This window comes from Staurois parvus, unplaced genomic scaffold, assembly GCF_062004578.1.
Source record: "Staurois parvus isolate SC_StPar_1 unplaced genomic scaffold, SC_StPar_1.0 ptg001160l, whole genome shotgun sequence".
Classification (NCBI taxonomy): Eukaryota; Metazoa; Chordata; class Amphibia; order Anura; family Ranidae; genus Staurois; species Staurois parvus.
In genome coordinates, this window is record NW_028318956.1 from 88,529 (window position 1) to 107,998 (window position 19,470).

Below are 19,470 nucleotides of genomic sequence, written 5' to 3' on the forward strand. Positions count from 1 at the left end.
CTGCTTTTGATACTGCTTTGCTGCAAGATAGAAGCATACTGGTAGTAGAAGGGTTATCCTGGAGTGTTCACCAGTATCTGGTAGGAGTCAGTATAACACAAAGGTTTAAGACTTCATGTGTCCCTTAATGGACTCCAAGAAAAGGATTTTACAATGAGTACAAAAACCCTATTTTTGTTTATTTCTGTAAAGTAAACTAATTTTTTTGGTGTGACTTTCACATTTTTATAGGCCTGCTCTTGCTTGCTTCAATTAATTAAGACCTTGTTCAAACCAATGTGTTTTTTGGTGTTTTTTGCAGAAACGCAGTACAGTTTAGCATGGTTTCCTTTGGGACACATTCACATCTATGCAAATTTTCAGTTGTTTTTGGTTTGTTTAGCAAAACAGAAGGTGGTTAAATACCACCAAAAGAAAGCTCTATCTGTCCAAAAAAAATGAAAAAAATTTCATATGAGTACAGGGTTGCATGACCGCGCAATTGTCATTCAAAGTGCGACAGCGCTGAAAGCTGAAAATTGGCCTGTGCAGGAAGGGGATAAAAGTGCCCGTTAGGCAAGTGGTTAAAGAGTGTGCATCTGAAAAGCTAAGAAAAAAACTGAAAACCCTTTTAACAAATACCTAAGCTTGCCTCCTTTTGGATATACTTTGATTCACAGGATAGTAAGCCAAAGGAGGTTTGACCAGACATACTGGCAATTATAGGAGTTACAAAAGTGAGTTAAACTGACCATTTGTTGTGGTCTTGTTGCAGCAGTTCATACAGTATCTAGATAAATCTTTAAATTCCTGAGATGTCCTGCAGAGGTCTCTATTAATTTGTTAGATTTCATTACTGTTCTTTATGTCTCTGTATAGGTAATTAGATATGTTACTTTTAACAGCTCAAGTATTAACCGCTTCCCATCTGCCCTATAGCAGAAGTACTGCTACAGGGTGGCACAGGTGTGTAAAATCATGTGTATATATACGTGATTTTGCATTTCCGGGTAGGGGGCGCGGCTCGCGTGCACCCTACCTGCGCCACCATTCACGGCCTCGGCTGCCAATCACCGGGTCCCGGCTGGTGATTACTCGCCGACGCCCGGCGATTGCCAAGCATCTCCAATGGGGGGGAGAACTGTTTGTAAACAGAACAGTTCTCTCCCCTGTCAGCTGCTGCACACTGTTTTGCATGGCTATGCATAGCACAGCCATGCAAAGCAGTGTGCTTACAGTGAAGCACAAACACAGTTCACAGTGTAGAACAGCACATAGTTAACCCTTTGATCACCTTACATATAAACCCCTTCCTGCCCAGTGCCATTAGTACAGTGTCAGTACCTTTTATTAGCACTGATCACCGTATTGGCGTCACTGGGAATGTCAGTGACACCAAGTCAGTTCCCCCCAGTGTCAGAATGCCCACCACAGTCCCGCTATAAGTCACTGATCGCCAGCATTACTAGTAAAACTGCAAAACAAAAGATCCAGTGTATATATACTGACATTTGCAAACACTATACCTTTCATGTAAACCTGTTAATTTACATGTATTGGGATTTTGTTTAGCAAAGACGTAGCAGAATACATTTTGGCCTAAATTTATGAGGAAATTTGATTTTTTAAAATTTTCTTACTGGATAAGTTTAACTGCAAAAAATATTGTTTTTTTTTTTTATCATAATTGTCAGTCTTTTTTTTTCATAGTGCAAAAAATAAAAACACAGAGGTGATCAAATACCACTGCAAGAAAGCTCTATTTGTGGGAAAAGATGTACATTTAATTTGGGTGCAGTGTTGCATGACTGTGCAATTGTCAGTTAAAGTTACGCAGCGCCGTAACGCAAAAGATGGCCTGGTCCGGAAGGGGGGGGTAAATCCTCAGGCAGGCAGGTGGTTAATTAAGATTGTCAGTGACACCTCTTTGTTTAGTTGAAAACACCAATGTATTCATGTTTCATCATAAAGGGAACAAACACAGAATTATTTCCTGCTTTAATGATCCTGTGTTTTTCATGTAAACATACAATGTGGGTGTCTTCTAGGGACAGAGTTACTGTATAACTACAAACATTTGCATTGTCTTCGACCTATCAGACACTTTTATTGAAGTGTAACAGTGTTTTGTGTCAAACTTTCACAAGTTACATTGACCTAAAAGGCATGCAAGGAAAATATTGCATTTACTGTAAGCATTAATGCAGAGCAGCCAGTACAGTTTGACGTATTGTGTCTACAGAGAACATTAGAAAAAATCCATTTGTGTATATATCATACTTGTGCCAAGTATCAGGGCACATTAGTCATGAAGTCCTACTCTCAGTGAGTATCCCATATTAACTATCATCTTTTCTCATGTGGAGAAAAAGAAGTACATAAATAGCTTAAAATGTGAAATTCATTGCATGAAAAAGATGTTTTATTTCTTTTTTTTTTTTTTTCATTTTTCATTGAGTGTTCACTTATCTTTCATTTGACCCCCACTGTCTCATCAGCTACCTACACAGCTCTCCTCTGACCCCTCCTGTGTCCTCAGGGCTTCACTTCTCAAGAATCCTTGACCTCTGCTGTCTTGTCTCTTCCATTCCACATTGACAATAATTGCTGCTCTCCTCTCTCATTTTTTTCCACCATTGCTGATCCTCTCCTATCCTATTCTGCTGTCACTGGTTCCAGGTCTCACCTCTCCCCTTCTAATCCACCATCTCTGATCCTCAATGTCTTCTCTCCCATTCCACCATGCTTTCACAGAAATCTAAAGCCTGGTACACATGGCTGAGCGGAAAAAAACTGAGGAGCTTTGGAGGAGCAATGTTAGTACAGCGATCTCCCTGCTGAGCTATTGTGTCGCTAATCTCTGAATTCATCAGCAAAATGTTGGAGTGGTGATAAAATAAGGACCTTTCTGTTGTATTTTGACAAAAAAACACATAGATCGGTGTTTGGCTGAGGGCGCTGATTGGCTGCTGATCAGCTGCTGGTTATCCAGCAAACTCGTTTGACAGAGTCCAGCTATGAGATCGGCTTCTGTCAAACAAGAACCTGTGTACATAGGCCAAATGTCGTCCGGTATCTACTGTACCGGCTGATTTTGGCCGGTATTTGGTGCATGTGTACGGGGCTTAAATTGTCTTTTCTCATCTCCACACAGTGTTCTGACTACCCACTCCTTCTTTTTGCTTTACTATTGTTGATCCTCACTGCCTACCTTTTCTTTTCCTTTCCACCACCTCTTATTACCAGTGCCTCTTACCCCTCTTTACAGTCTACTGTTACCCAGTAATGATCAGATACTACCAAAAAAAAGCTCTATTTGTGTGGAAACAATTACATATATTGCTTTTGGACACAGTGTTGCATGACTGAGCAACTGCCAGTTAAAGTAGCACAGTGCTGAATAGCAAAATTAGCCTGGACATGAAGGGGGTAAAACCTTCCAAAGCTGAATTGGTTAAGTTTGAACAATAAAACCCAGAAGCCAATCGGTTACTTTGCACATCTGCACCAGATTCTGTGTGCACCAGTTTTAGTAAATCTCCCCCAAACTGTCTGTGCCTAGAGCTACTCATCTATCATTTACCACATGTAAACCTCGAATGATTACATGTGAACAGCCGTGGACAGTGTTAGCCTTTTATTGATTTGTACAAGCTTCCTGTCCATAGCTGATCTCAAACACTTGGCCATACCCGCTGCACAAAATACACTGATCTGGGAAGTGTGTGGCTGTGGACAGCAGTGTGAATGAGACCGTAAGACTCTTCCAAGGACCTTGAGAATTCATTGGCAGATGCCCTGCAGTTAACCCCCTACTGAACAGTATTTGGCCTACTCCAATCTGTTTTACATTTTGATAGCCTTGTATGGTAAGAGAAGCAGTTCCTACATAAACAAAAGCTCATTGACAATGGCCCTGAGTTCTAAAAAGTGCAGCTCGTGACCTTCCACCTGTGTAAATAAAATAGAAAAGAGAGAATATGGCAAGAAGCCACTTTATAACTACCAAGGGAGGTTCACATGGGAGAAAACTTTGTACTGTACATTGAGCAGACATTTTTATTTTTTATTTAAAAAAATTTTTGTGGAATAAATGCTACTTGCCTTATTGAAAGGTATATTTATTTCCTTTTCACTCTGGTACAGCTTTTTCTTTTGTTGAATTATACAAAGCACTATATTTCATTTATATGTTATAGGTTTCTTTTTGCATTAGATGCAATAACACTGTTCAACAAATTTTTATTTTTTGCCAGTTTTGGAAACAAAAGGATCCATTTCTTAATGAATTTCACATTCTGAGTTCAAATATAACAATGAAATTTGTCAATTGGCTCTAGTTTTTCTGTAAACGGAAAGTTTTCTACTATAGGCGTAATGACTACATAATGCACAATAATTATATAGATAGATGTCTTTCCACAAATATAAAGCAAGTGATATTGATTACATAACAAAGCCTAAATGGCATAATATATTGCATAGGATTACCAAGAAAAATTATAAGCTAAGTTGAATCATTTTAATACTTAGGATTCTCACTAGTTTTGTCTTCAGTTTGTGTCAGTTTTGCTTCTCTTGGCTTTTCTCTTATATTCGAGGAAAGGGCTATCTCTTACAACTGCACGTGACTACACGCTTCAGGTTCTTCCTCACTTGACTCAACCACAAAGGATTCTGGTGCTTTAGGAATTGGTAGCCCCTCTCCATGAGGAACTGGACGTATTGCCGATGGAATATTTGGATAGTGCACAGATAACGTTTTCTTCTTATTTAGCCCTTTTACAATTGGAGGCACCATACAAAAGTAACAATTACTAACATGATCTGTTGGCTCTCTCCAAATCATTGGCACAGCGAAAGGCATAGATGCCTTTTTTCCATTCAACCATTGCTCCAGTGCCGTCCCACAAGAATTGCAGCATATATGTGGTGCCCAGCTCTTGTCCTGGTCTCCTATCTTGCAGCCAAAATACAAGTTGTAGGCTTTCTTAATCATTCCTGTTATCCTCCTTTTTTGTGAGATAAAAGTTATTTCACCGCAGATATAGCAGAAATTATCTGCTTTATTCACACAAGTTCGAGGCATTACTGAGTAGCCTATATAAGCATAAAACGAAATGTAAAGACGCTGTCGAACTACAATCAGCTACAGATACTGCAGCTTTTATGCAGTGAAGTGATGCAATTAAAGGCTAATATTGCATCATCTCAGTATACATGCAATTTTCTATTGGTCACCAGTATCAATTGCGCAATATGCAGCTGAAGTTGCATCATAATTTTGAATGGCTTACGTCATTAGATGGGTGAATATATCATGGAAACTAGAGCCAATCAACATTTTTTAGGGACATTTTCGTTTTCAGCACCCCAAAATTATGTAAGATTAGCTAATTTTATGCCGAAAACTTTTTACCTGTTGAACAGTGTAATTAGTTGTATACAAGATTTCTTTTTGTTACACATTCCCAATGCACTTTGCCTTAAAGTGGAGTTCCAGCTGAAAAAAAAACCCCAAAAAACAAAAAAAGTCAGCAGCTACAAAAACTGTAGCTGCTGACTTTTAAAATACAGCCACTTACCTGTCGCTTGGTCCAGCGGTGTCCTCACCACTGCTGGTTTCACCGGCTGTCTTCTCTCCCTGGTGCCGGCATCTTTAGTGTGGGCACTCGGTTGTGACAGCTTTCGGCTTCACAGCCGGGTGCCCACTGCGCATGCGTGAGAAGTGTTGCGCTTTGTGAATGGCCCTGTAGTCTTCTGGGACCTGTCTCATGTCCCAGAAGACTACGGGGAGGACAATTTCCAATTGCCTAGGCGATCGCAGCGGAAGTGGGAGCAGGTACCTGTCAACCCGCTCCCCAAAGGTGCCAATCCTTAATGGGGAGCGGGGGGGGGCAAATCATTAAAGCGGAACTTCCCCTTTTGGGTGAAGCTCTGCTTTAAAGTGAAAATCATCATCCTACAGTGAGGCATTGTTACCCAAAAGCTTACATTTTTTTGTGACTTGTTACTCTTTCAGTGTCTTGAGAGTTCTGTACAGTGCCTGAGATGCAACAGCCTTCAAGTCCTATCTGATAGTAGATAATGCTGTGTTACCTAAAAACTCTTTTATATTATTAGGAAAAGGGGTGTTATTTTCTTTATAGCATTTAAAGAACTCTGATCTAATGGAAATGCAAAATACTGTTTTAAAATATGGATCTGTTAAACATAATAAAATAACACATTTTATCTCCTTGCCTTGTAATGCCAATGTTTCCTCCAAGACCTTATTAAATCCTTAGCTGTTTCTGTGGCTACTTTTACAACTACATCACACTAATTGACAGGCGAATCTTATCTGCATGATGTGCGATTTTTTTTGGTGGGTTATATTATGTGACCAATTTAAAGCCCAACTCTGGCCATAATTTACAATTTAACAGTATATTTGGCAATAATACACCTAATTGCACTGTGCATTCCACAAAAAGTTTATTGTGCTAAATGGAGTGTTATATTTTCTCCAAGTTACAGTTTTGTTTCATTATTTCCTGTCCTGGAGACTGGCCGTGTTTCCCCAAACTTTATCTGCATGGGGACTGGTTCCTTCACTGCCCCATGTAGTTCTCAGCGCTCTTGTGCTTACATAATTTTGTCAGCTTGAAGATCGCTGTGGGCAGGATTATTACAATCCGACCCAAGTACACAGGAAACAGGCCAGGGATCATGGGACATGTTCCAGAAACCAAGAGGAAATTATGCTACAAATCTAGCAGTAACACTGTTAGTGTATGTAAAGCCATAACTTATTTTTATCTTTAGTTTTCAATATAATAGGAAATGGTTAAAGCCTCTGTGTTTTTTGTTTTCTTGTTTGCTCCAAAAAAAGTAGAATATCTCCTCATTCCACCAGTATAGGTGTTCCCACTAGGAGATTCCTCTTCACCTCCTCTTTCTTTGGGAAAACTCAAAAATGTTGGATATTCTATGACTTCCTCTGCGGTAGACAATCGTCAGCAGGACCAGCAGTGAGAGGAACTCTGCAGGGGACACAGACAGCTATGAAAGGCAGACAGATAATTTAACGCTAGCACATTCCATTCAAAGCTTGAAAAATATTTGGGCTTTGCATACACTTCATAGTGGACCTTGCATGAAAAAGCAAGGTCTACGTCTCTGAGAGTCACCTGCCCTGCAAAAATTAAAGAGTTTAAAGAAAAAAAAAAAACCAAATAGTTCAGATCCCTGCTTACAACCACTTACAAATGCTGCCAGCGATATCACTGCGCCTCACTGCTGCCTCCTAGGAGAGCTGGGTGCTCAAAATTCCACAAAAATGTACTTCCACACACTGCTGGAGCACATTATCCCTAGATTTTGAATACTTAGCTCTTCCAGCAGTCAGACGTGAGGCACAGTGATATCACCAGCACCTTCAGGAAGTCTTCAGAAACTTCCAAAGGTTCCTATTTTTTTAATCATATTGTTTCATTTTTTTTTTATCTTTTATGGTTTAATATTTTTAGCTTTATTGTATTTTATTGAGGGGGGGTGGGGGCACTCCCAAATGAGAGGGCCTTGAATCTTCATGTATAAGCTGCTTTAAGAAAAGATAAATATTTGGCTTCTTCAAGTTTGTGGTCTTTTGACTGCTTGGTCGTGGGGACGGAACCATAACCATTCCTTTTTTTTTGTTGATCAGTTTGCTTTTTTTACCTGTTAAAGTGTATCTTAAACGAAAACTTTTTTTTCACTTTTGGATAAAGTGGAAATAGTTAAAACCCTTTTTGTTTTCAAAGTGAGAATTCTCCTGCTAGTTGTCACCAGAAAAGGTAAAGTATCTCCATTTGATTATTTCCCCTCACCTGATGTTCTGGTGACAGCTGTAAAATGTTTGATTTCCTATCACTGGTCACCAGAACACTTAGAGGGTGACAGATTCTCTAACCCTTCCCCTTTTTAACCAAAAAATGAAAAAAGATGCAGTTTAAAGAGGAGTTCCGCTCAAAAGCAGAAGCTCCGCTTATTTGCCTCCTCCCCCCCTCCACTGCCATATATTGCACCTTTTGGGGGGGAGGGGGCAGGGGATACCTGTTTTTGAAAGGTACCCGCTCCCACTTCCGGCTCAGTTTGCCGCGGCAAAGTCAACCAGAAGTTAAGCCCCCTCCTCCCTCCTGCAGTCTCCTGGAAACTTTCACATGTCCCTGGAGACTGGAAGACCAATTAGGAGGTGCAGTGCAACTCCCACATGCACAGTGGGCACCAGGCTGTGAAGCCGCAAGCTGTCACAGCCTGGTGCCCACAGCTGAGATGCCGGCACCGTAGCGGAGAAGGGACCGTGCAGGTGAGAACATCGCTGGACCCTGGGACAGATAAGTGTGTGTTTATTAAAAAGTCAGCAACTACAGTTTTTGTAGCTGCTGACTTTTAATAAACACTAAAACGGCTGTAACTCCGCTTTAGTTAGGCTTCAATATAGCATTCAAGCAATAGAAAGTCATTCATTCCTATGTCACCTCCTCCAGATATCCACTAACTCACGTGCTGCATTATATCTTAACTGGTCTTTTTTTTCTTGATATTTTTTTTCAGAGAACAGATAATTAAGCAGTCCACAGAACTGGTATGCCGGGCTTATGGTGAAATTTACGAGGCTGTCATGAATCCCGTAAATAGTTACAAAGAGCCAACAAGCATTCTTCAAAGATCTCTACAACAAGTTCAGAATCTTTTGTCATAAATATGGTTTACTACTTTTATTGGTTATATTGTTTGTTTATATCAATAAATCTTAATAATATCAGTTGAATGTAATGTGTGTTTTATATGTTTGCTTTTCTTTGTAATCTTTTATAGTCTTGGAGCTTACACAGATCTTAGGGCTCTCTCCTTATTCCCATGTGATAGCTCCTTTGGAGTGGCCATCAACAAACGTTAGCACTGTCACACGGGAAGAAGCGGAGTTACATGCTTACTGTACCCAGAAATACTGGATATTTCTCTTTGCAGTTAGAGCGAGCAAAGGAAAAATGAGTACAAAATTGGGAAGCGGGGGAACAAGGGAACCTTCTGCTATGACGTGCATTGCAAAGTACAGATTTATTTTACGAAAGTGTTATTGAATGGGATATTAGCATATACAGTGGGGCAAAAAAGTATTTAGTCAGCCACCAATTGTGCAAGTTCTCCCACTTAAAAAGATGAGAGAGGCCTGTAATTGGCATCATAAGTAGACCTCAACTATGAGAGACAAAATTTGAAAAAAAATCCAGACAATCACATTGGCTGATTTGGAAAGAATTTATTTGCAAATTATGGTGGAAAATAAGTATTTGGTCACCTACAAACAAGCAAGATTTCTGGCTCTCACAGACCTGTACCTTATTCTTTAAGAGGCTCCTCTGTCCTGCACTCATTACCTGTATCAATGGCACCTGTTTGAACTTGTTATCAGTATAAAAGACACCTATCCACAACCTCAAACAGTCACACTCCAAACTCCACTATGGTGAAGACGAAAGAGCTGTCGAAAGACACCAGAAACAAAATTTTAGACCTGCACCAGGCTGGGAAGACTGAATCTGCAATAGGCAAGCAGCTTGGTGTGAATAAATCAACTGTGGGAGCAATAATTAGAAAATGGAAGACATACAAGACCACTGATAATCTCCCTCGATCTAAGGCTCCACACAAGATCTCACCCCGTGGGGTCAAAATGATCACAAGAACGGTGAGCAAAAATCCCAGGACCACACGGGGGGACCTAGTGAATGACCTGCAGAGAGCTGGGACCAACGTAACAAAGGCTACCATCAGTAACACACTACGCCGCCAGGGACTCAGATCCTGCAAGGCCAGACGTGTCCCCCCTACTTAAGCCAGTACATGACCGGGCCCGTCTGAAGTTTGCTAGAGAGCATTTGAATGATCCAGAAGAGGATTGGGAGAATGTCATATGGTCAGATAAAACCAAAATAGAACTGTTTGGTAGAAACACAACTCGACGTGTTTGGAGGAGAGAATGCTGAGTTGCATCCAAAGAACACCATACCTACTGTGAAGCATGGGGGTGGCAACATCATGCTTTGGGGCTGTTTTTCCACAAAGGGACCAGGACGACTGATCCATGTACAGGACAGAATGAATGGGCCATGTATCGTGAGATTTTGAGTGCAAACCTCCTTCCATCAGCAAGGGTATTGAAGATGAAACGTGGCTGGGTCTTCCAACATGACAATGATCCCAAACATACCACCCGGGCAACGAAGGAGTGGCTTCGTAAGAAGCATTTCAAGGTCCTGGAGTGGCCTAGATCTCCAGATATCAACCCCATAGAAAACTTTTGGTGGGAGTTGAAAGTCTGTGTTGCCCAGCGACAGCCCCAAAACATCACTGCTCTAGAGGAGATCTGCATAGAGGAATGGGCCAACATACCAGCAACAGTGTGTGCCAACCTTGTGAAGACTTACAGGAAACGTTTTACCTCTGTCATTGCCAACAAAGGATATATAACAAAGTATTGAGATGAACTTTTGATATTGACCAAATACCTATTTTCCACCATAATTTGCAAATAAATTCTTTCCAAATCAGTAAATGTGATTGTCTGGATTTTTTTTCTCATTTTGTCTCTCATACTTCAGGTCTACCTGTGATGCCAATTACAGGCCTCTCTCATCTTTTTAAGTGGGAGAACTTGCACAATTGGTGGCTGACTAAATACTTTTTTGCCCCACTGTAAAGCTTTGGGTGTCCTCCAAAGATAACCCCTCCTCCAAAAAAGAAAGAGAAAAGGGCAACTAAATTTAAAAAATCATAAACAAAGTAAACACTTGCTACCCTCTACAAAAATATCAAAATTGTATTTATTAGATCATTCACACCAAAATAATCTAAGCCACCTAAGTTTAGCTTAGTTTGGTTTTATAAATAAAGGTTATTTTTGTAGCAAGTAGTGAGTACTTATTTTGTTTATGATTTTTGTCTGTTATGTTCCTTTTCTTCTTCTTTTGAGGGGGGACCTGATGCTTTATATGCTTTTGGCTAATTCAGTATGAAGTCATGATCGTCTCCTTTTTTGATTTTTTTGCTTAGGTTGTCTCAAAGAAGGGGGTTTTCACTGAGACTTTCATCCTTCCAGTGTCTGTATTGCTTTAAAAAAGGCCAGCCATAGTTCAGTGTCTTGCAATGCAAAATTCAGTCATGCTTAAAACCTGTTACTTGTTAAATGTCAACATTTTAGGCTGGTAATGTAAAGCTAATCCTGTCATTTTGGAGAACACACGTTCTTTTAAAAGAGAACTAGGTCAGATGCCAACCCATTGGCTAGATCAGTGGCTACTGGAAACACTGAGCTGAAGTCATGAAAGAAGTGTCCTAATTGCTGAGCCTAAAGTGTTTCGTTCTATGTTGAATGTGTGGTTTTGGATAATTGGTTATATGGTATATGTGTTTGTGTACATAGTGAAATGGTGTATATACCTTACATAAACTTTATTACAAAATGTGCCAAATATAGCAAATAATTAGTGTTTTATGTTTGTAAAACCAGGAGGTAATGACCTCTGACAAGCATTTATTGAATTAAAGAACTGTAAATCTTTTACAGAATCTTCAGGCTGACAATTATGCTTTTCTACTGCATTTATACACATAGCAATAGGAATGTTTTATAAAAGCTTATTTTTAGTCCGATAAAGAGAAAGAAAGCTATTAATATCACTCGTATAAATTATCCTAGAGGACCTTTGTGCCAAGAATAACATGATTCGTGATTTATCACAATGACTTGTATTCTCACTGAAGAAGCCATCACTGTATTTTGTGAATAGTGCTGTCATGTAAAAAGCTCCTTAGGCAAATTATATCCTAAGCTGTGTCATATTATGTGTAGGCTTTTACACTTTAAAATTCATCAGACCCAAAATGTAAAATATTGCAGCTTGCAAGTCCTTTAGGTGTAGTGGCTGAATTGGTTTTCTTTTTTCTGTTTCAATATTTTTATTGGAATTTCCAGAAATCATTACAAGCCATGGTTTGCCCATGCAGGAGCGAAATTGAACCGGCAGTAAAGAAACAGTGTATGTACGCATAGTAAGTAACATAACCGTAAACTGTTACCAGATGGGACAGGGTTGAAAAATTAGGTAAATATCACCGGCTACACTGCGCTGTCCCCTAGAGGACAGCAGTCCTCAAAAACAAACTTCATATCACAAAAGAAGAGAAGCGTTAGGAAACTAAGAAAGAAAAGAAGGAGGAGAGAAAGAGGAAGGAGAGAGAGGCCCCAGGAGAGAGCAAATACCACAGAAGTGGGACCTGTACAGACATGGTTTATAGTTGACCATAGCTAGTTGAGGGTAGGGGCATGAAGAAATAACTTATCCACGGTTCCCAAACTTTAAACATTTTTGCATGAAAGCCCTTCAGTATACTGGATATCTGCTCATTAGCCATCATATCGGCCATCCTGGTCTTTGCCCCCTGAAAAGCAACAAACGGGAGCTTTCCAGGCATGGGCAATGGTTCACTTGGCAGTTGTGTGGACGAAAATGCCTTGTTAATGTCAAGAGGTCAGAGGAGAATGGGCACACTGGTTTGAGATGATAGAAAGGCAACAGTAACACATGTAAATAGGGACCAAAATCTCTGAGGAATGTTTCCAAAAATTTGTTGAATCTATGCCCCAGAGACTTAAGGCAGTTCTGAAGGCAAAAGAGGTCCAACCCGGTACTAGCAAGGTGTACCTAATAAAGTGGCTGATGAGTGTATATGTCAAGGAGCAATAAAAAGCCTGGTATCTTGCGTTGATGTAAAGTGTGGATTCAATGTATACCCTTGCGAGTATTGACTACCTGGGATGACGTCCACCTGGTCTCTGTATATGAGTTTGGAGGTATTTGTTGACACGGGTGCTCAGAACCTTCCCCAAAATCTTCAGATCCATGTTCAACAAAGAGGTCTGAACGCCTTTGGCTCAGTGGCCTCATCAGATGTTTTAGGAATCAGTAATATGAGCTTTGAGGGACTTGGAGGAGGGCTGAGAACACTGTCTCAATGAATTAAAATATGTAGCAAGATGGGAGGAGGGGGTCAAGAGGGTAGCAAATTTCTTGTAATAAAGTCTGGAAAACCAATCCGGGCCTCGGAGGGTTTTAGCCACATAATGGCCCAAGCAATTTCACCCTCAGAAATATCTGCATTCAAAGTGTTTTGGGCCGCCGTGGATAAGGAGGGAAAATGTAGATGTTGAAAGAAACTCTTGGTGCACTCCAAATCAAAAAAGTTTGGTTTCCCATATAGAAAAGGAAAAAAAGTTGCAAACTCCGTTGTGACGGGTCAGAACTGAGACTACCAGCCCTGGCACTTAGCTGGATGGTCTTGTGTGTGCGGCCCAATGAATTGAGTTTCTTGGCCTGCATGGGTCTAGGTTTGCTAGCACTTGTGTAAAATGTATGCCTGGCTTAGCGTAAGGCTTTTCAGCCTGCTCAGTGGAAAGGAGGTAAGGTTTAGTGCCCAAGGTGTCACAAGCCTTGTGGTTGGCCATGGTCGGTTGTGCCTTCCAGGCCATGTCCGCCTGACCCAGGAGAGAGGTCAGCTCCTATATTCTCATTTCCGTAGCCCGCTTTTAAACCCAGACTGTCCGAGAAATAGGATTGAATACGTGATTGTATCTGAAGACGGGAAGTGGTGAGCAGGGGTTCATTCAGCCTCAATTGATAGGTTGGTCGAGAGAGGTCCACATTGTGCAACAATACCACAACATGTGGAATATGCATCTCTACAGTTAGGACACACATGGGGGGGTAGCCTTACCACTGGGCACATGGCTGCACTATAAAATACAATGAGGCATCTGGGAGAGAGGTGAACAGCCATCTAGATGACTGTGGGTAGAGGGGGGAAGAAAAACAAAAGGGGGAAGAGAGAAGCAGTGAGTGGGGAAAAAAAGGGGGAGAGGGGTTAAGCTGGTGGAAAATTAGCCCAAAATAACAAACCTGTAAGCAAACATCCACCACCCCATTGGAGGTAGAAATGCTCCAAGTTACGGGCCAGCCTGGCCAATAAAACTGTAGAACAACCGGCTCAAGGTGGGGGGGGCATCCTAAGCACTGAGCATGCAGTATAATGGCAAAAAGACATGGACCCTCTACATCAACTTATTGCCATTTAGAGAAGTTAATACTCATGGCAAGGTGTGCATCATCCACTAGGGTGCAGATAAGGTGAAGTGGCAGAACACGAGTAGGGGAATAAGTGGAAGACGGAGGCTGCACAGGCTGGAAGGACAAGTTCCTGCCAAGTGGGGAACCAAAGGTAAGCATGGGGCGGGGAGGTAGTCTCCAAAGGCACAAAGGAGGGGCAGTCCAACCTGAAATGGTACAGGGCAGCTAAAGTCCCAAGCAGTGATAATCCAGGAGCCTGTTGGAGAGCAACTTAGGGGAGGGTGGCACCAGCCGCCACTGTTCACACCATCCAAGGCAAAGTTCCAGTGAAAAAAAAAAAAAGAAATAAGCAAATAAAGGGACATAACATTCAACAAGGAGCAGTCAAGGCCATCACACTGGCGGGGTCAAGAGGCTGTCAACTAGCCGGCCAAGCCATACAATTAGAAAAAAAACAAGGCTTACCCACTCATCCTGATTCAACCTGGGTCAGAGCGTGGGAATCCTGATTGCGAGGGAGGGAGCACTTGTGGCTTCCAACTTTCTCCCATATGTGACCCAGTTGGCTGGAAGGAGGATGTGAAGGGGAGGGCCGCACCGGGCTGCTGGTAGTGTCCCATGGGGACAGAAGATGTAGCACCTCCAAGATCAACTTTGCCTCCTCTGGCTTGTACACAGTATGGCTCCAGTCCTGGTAGGTGAAGGTGAGCTTGAACAGAAAGCCCTACTGATATTAAATGTGATTATTCAAAAGGACAGACGAGTAGGGCCTCATCTGATGCCGTTTCTGCAAATGAAGAGCGACAGATCTGCAGAACGTTGGTACGGGCAGCTCTGAAAGCAGAGAGCTGGTCTGTCTCGAGCCTCCCACAGAAGTGTTTCCTTCGTGCAATACCCACTCACCAATACCAGAAAGTAATGCTATAATGATACAGAAAATGGTATTAATATTATGTATTTCATATATTGTTTTTATATTTTGTTTCTACTCTCATTAACATTGCCTTCTACTTGATTCTTTTATTCATTCGGTAATATTACCTTCTTCTGACTTTTTATATATCTCTATATTGTTTGTATATTATTGATAGCCCTGAAGGAAGGGGGAATCCTTTCTCCCGAAATGCATTGATTTGATGTACATGTTACTACTCTCAATAAAAGCTCTTGAATTGACTTCCAAATTTACAGTTCTTTTGGATACCGGCACTCCTCCTTTCTTCCCAGTCTTACATGGGGAAACTACCTTAAGGTCATACCAAAAAGGCAGCAGCCCAAGACTCAAGAGGCTTTACAACCAGTCTCCAACCACCATTGAGCACATTCTTACCGAAGGAATCCTTCCGATCTATCCACATAACAACCCACACAGGCCCAGAGACCAATTCAGTCAGTACAGCGTGGTCTCCAACACATACAAGATGTCTTGGCAAAGGAAGGAAGTGACAACATCGAAATAAAGGATTCAAGCAGAGGAGCACTTCAGAGATCCAACTTACAAAAGATAAATGAACATTTTTTTTAAATATTCATGAACACATTTTGTTTGTTTTTTAGCTTCCTTAAATGTAAAAAAGGAATATCAAGAACAGGGTTTGGAAGTTACAATATTTTATATATATATATATATATATATATATATATATATATATATATATATATACAGTTGTGTTCAAAATAATAGCAGTCAGACATCACTAACCTGATCAATCACTGTTTTTGGTAGAAAATATATTTCTACATGGCAAATAAATTATTAGCAGGAGTAATAGAAATCCAACAGACCCAACAGTCATGACATGCATGCTGCTGATTCTGTGTAATTGAATCACTAATTGAAAGGGGCATGTTCAAAATAATAGCAGTGTGGTGTTCTATTAGTGAGGTCATTCATTCTTTGAAAAACAGGTGGCAATTATTGCCCTTATTTAAGGAAGGAAGGCAGCAAATGTTGTACATGCTGGTTACAGTGCATTTCTCTCTGAAATTCTGAGGAAAATGGGTCGTTTCAGACATTGTTCAGAAGAACAGCGTACCTTGATTAAAAAGTTGATTGGAGAGGGGAAAACATATAAAGAAGTGCAGAAAATGATAGGCTGCTCAGCTAAAATGATCGCAAATGCTTTAAAATGGCAACCACAACCTGAAAGACGTGGAAGAAAGCGAAAAACTACCATTCGAATGGATAGAAGAATAGCCAAAATGGTAAGGACTCAGCCAACAATCAGCTCCAGGAAGATCAAAGAAGGTCTAAAGTTACCTGTGAGTACTGTTACAATTAGAAGATGCCTATGTGAAGCCAAGCTATCTGCAAGAAGTCCCCGCAAAGTCCCACTGTTGAAAAAAAGATGTGCTGAAGAGGTTACAATTTGCCAAAGAGCACATTGACTGGCCTAAAGAGAAATGGCGCAACATTTTGTGGACTGATGAAAGTAAGATTGTTCTTTTTGGGTCTAGTGGCCGGAGACAGTTTGTCAGACAACCCCCAAACACTGAATTCAAGCCCAGTACACTGTGAAGACAGTGAAGCATGGTTGCGTAAGCATCATGATATGGGGATGTTTCTCATACTACGGTGTTGGGCCTATTTATCGCATACCAGGGATCATGGATCAGTTTGAATACATCAGAATACTTGAAGAGGTCATGCTGCCTTATGCTGAAGAGGAAATGCCCTTGAAATGGGTGTTCCAACAAGACAACGACCCCAAACACACCAGTAAACGTGCAACATCTTGGTTCCAGACCAACAAGATTGACGTTATGGAGTGGCCAGCCCAATCCCCGGATCTTAATCCAATAGAAAACTTGTGGGGTGACATCAAAAATGCAGTTTCTGAGGCAAAACCAAGAAATAGAGAAGGACTGTGGAATGTAGTCCAATCATCCTGGGCTGGAATACCTGTTCACAGGTGCCAGAAGTTGGTTGACTCCATGCAACACAGATGTACAGCAGTTCTCAGAAACAGTGCTTATACAACGAAATATTCATTAAGTGATTCAAAGGAAAGCAAAATCTTCAAACATTTTTCAGTTTATATAGTGAATGTTTGAGTTTGTAAAGAAGAATACAAACACGGCTATTTTTTTGAACAGTCTAATATTCACTTTTCTTCAATTTTTTTAGAGGAACAACACAAATTTGATATATTTTTCTTCATGTTTTGATTTGGAATAGAATGTGTCGTGTTCCCAATGCATTTGTATGTATGGAAATAAAAGCTATTAGAAGGATTTTGAGCTTTATTCACTTTTTTCAACACACTGCTATTATTTTGAACACAACTGTATATATATGACATTGATGGCTATAAGAGAGGTTTCACATTGCTTTGTTAAATCATACGTTGCTTCGATAAAACCAAAGGCTAATGAAATATTTTATTGAATTAGTGTCCCCCTATTTTGCACCACTATATCCTTTTTTTTTTTTTTTTTTTTTTTAGTAAAGTACCTGAAACCATTAGTATTTTATCTCCAGGGTCTACATCTCTTACAATGTGAATGTAATATTGTGTTACCAGTCTTCCAAGTAGTCATACTTTGCAGTGAGTAAGCTCTCTTGCTCTGAGTGTCATTGACAACTTCTATGAGCTAGTCAAGAGCCTTCACTTAGATCATCCGCTTGTGTTATTAAGAAATGGAATAGGAAGGGATGCTAATGGTAACTGACCACAAAATGTACTTTCCTGTTTTAGAAAACAAGTAGGATTTCTCTCAATGTATGTTATACAGTGTATAATTATAAAAAAAAAAAAAAAATTAAGGAGCAGTTGATTATGATGTGGTTAATGAAACGGGGTCTGACTTTTTATCTGTTTGAGTAATAATCACGCCTCCTTATGCTTGCTTGGTAGCTGAACTGTGATCCTGGAAGTTTAATGAATATGTAAACTCAGCATTATACAGTATATTCCTGATACGGGCAGCACAGTGGCTTAGTGGTTAGCATGTCTGCCTTGCAGTAAATGGGTCATGGGTTCGATTCCCGACCATGGCGCCTCCTGCATGGAGTTTGCATGTTCTCACTGTGCTTGTGTGGGTTTCCTCCGGGTGCTCCGGTTTCCTCCCACACTTCAAAGACACGCTGAAAGGTTAATTGGCTACTGTCTAAACTGGCCCTAGTATGTGTATGTATGAATGTGAGTTAGGGACCTTAGATTGTACACCCCTTGAGGGTTAGGGACTGAGGTGAATGTTCAATATATATATACAGTGGGGATCGAAAGTTTGGGCACCCCAGCTAAAAATTGGTATTAATGTGCATAAAGAAGCCAAGGAAAGATGGAAAAATCTCCAAAAGGCATCAAATTACAGATTAGACATTCTTATAATATGTCAACAAAAGTTAGATTTTATTTCCATCATTTACACTTTCAAAATAACAGAAAACAAAAAATGGCGTCTGCAAAAGTTTGGGCACCCTGCAGAATTTATAGTATGCACTGCCCCCTTTGCAAAGCTGAGACCTGCCAGTGTCATGGATTGTTCTCATTCATCGTCTGGGAAGACCAGGTGATGTCAATCTCAAAGGTTTTAAATGCCCAGACTCATCTGACCTTGCCCCAACAATCAGCACCATGGGTTCTTCTAAGCAGTTGTCTAGAAAACTGAAACTGAAAATAGTTGACGCTCACAAAGCTGGAGAAGGCTATAAGAAGATAGCAAAGCGTTTTCAGATGTCAATATCCTCTGTTCGGAATGTAATTAAGAAATGGCAGTCATCAGGAACAGTGGAAGTTAAAGCAAGATCTGGAAGACCAAGAAAAATATCAGAGAGAACAGCTCGCAGGATTGTGAGAAAAACAATTCAAAACCCACGTTTGACTGCACAATCCCTCCAGAAAGATCTGGCAGACACTGGAGTTGTGGTACACTATTCCACTATAAAGAGATACTTGTACAAATATGGTCTTCATGGAAGAGTCATCAGAAGAAAACCTCTTCTACGTCCTCACCACAAAAATCATCGTTTGAACTTTGCAAATGAACATATAGACAAGCCTGATGCATTTTGGAAACAAGTTCTGTGGACCAATGAGGTTAAAATTGAACTTTTTGGCCGGAATGAGCAAAGGTACGTTTGGAGAAGAAGGGGCACAGAATTTAATGAAAAGAACCTCTGTCCAACTGTTAAGCATGGGGTTGGATCAATCATGCTTTGGGGTTGTGTTGCAGCCAGTGGCACAGGGAACATCTCACGAGTAGAAGGAAAAATGGATTCAATAAATTTTCAGCAAATTTTGGATGGTAACTTGATGCCATCTGTGAAAAAGCTGAAGTTAAAGAGAGGATGGCTTCTACAAATGGATAATGATCCTAAACACGCCTCGAAATCCAC

The 19,470-nt window shown here is 40.6% G+C and overlaps 1 protein-coding gene across 1 annotated transcript in view; it reads left to right on the forward strand.

Annotated features, from left to right (window-relative positions):
- LOC149439103 (conserved oligomeric Golgi complex subunit 6) overlaps positions 1-8,767 on the forward strand; it is a 92,788-nt gene extending 84,021 nt beyond the window's left edge. The window contains exon 15 of the mRNA XM_089659473.1: positions 8,557-8,767. Within this exon, the coding sequence (XP_089515599.1) occupies positions 8,557-8,704 (148 nt within the window). The 3' untranslated portion in view covers positions 8,705-8,767. The remainder of the gene's footprint in view (positions 1-8,556) is intronic.
- Positions 8,768-19,470: the final 10,703 nt, after the last annotated feature.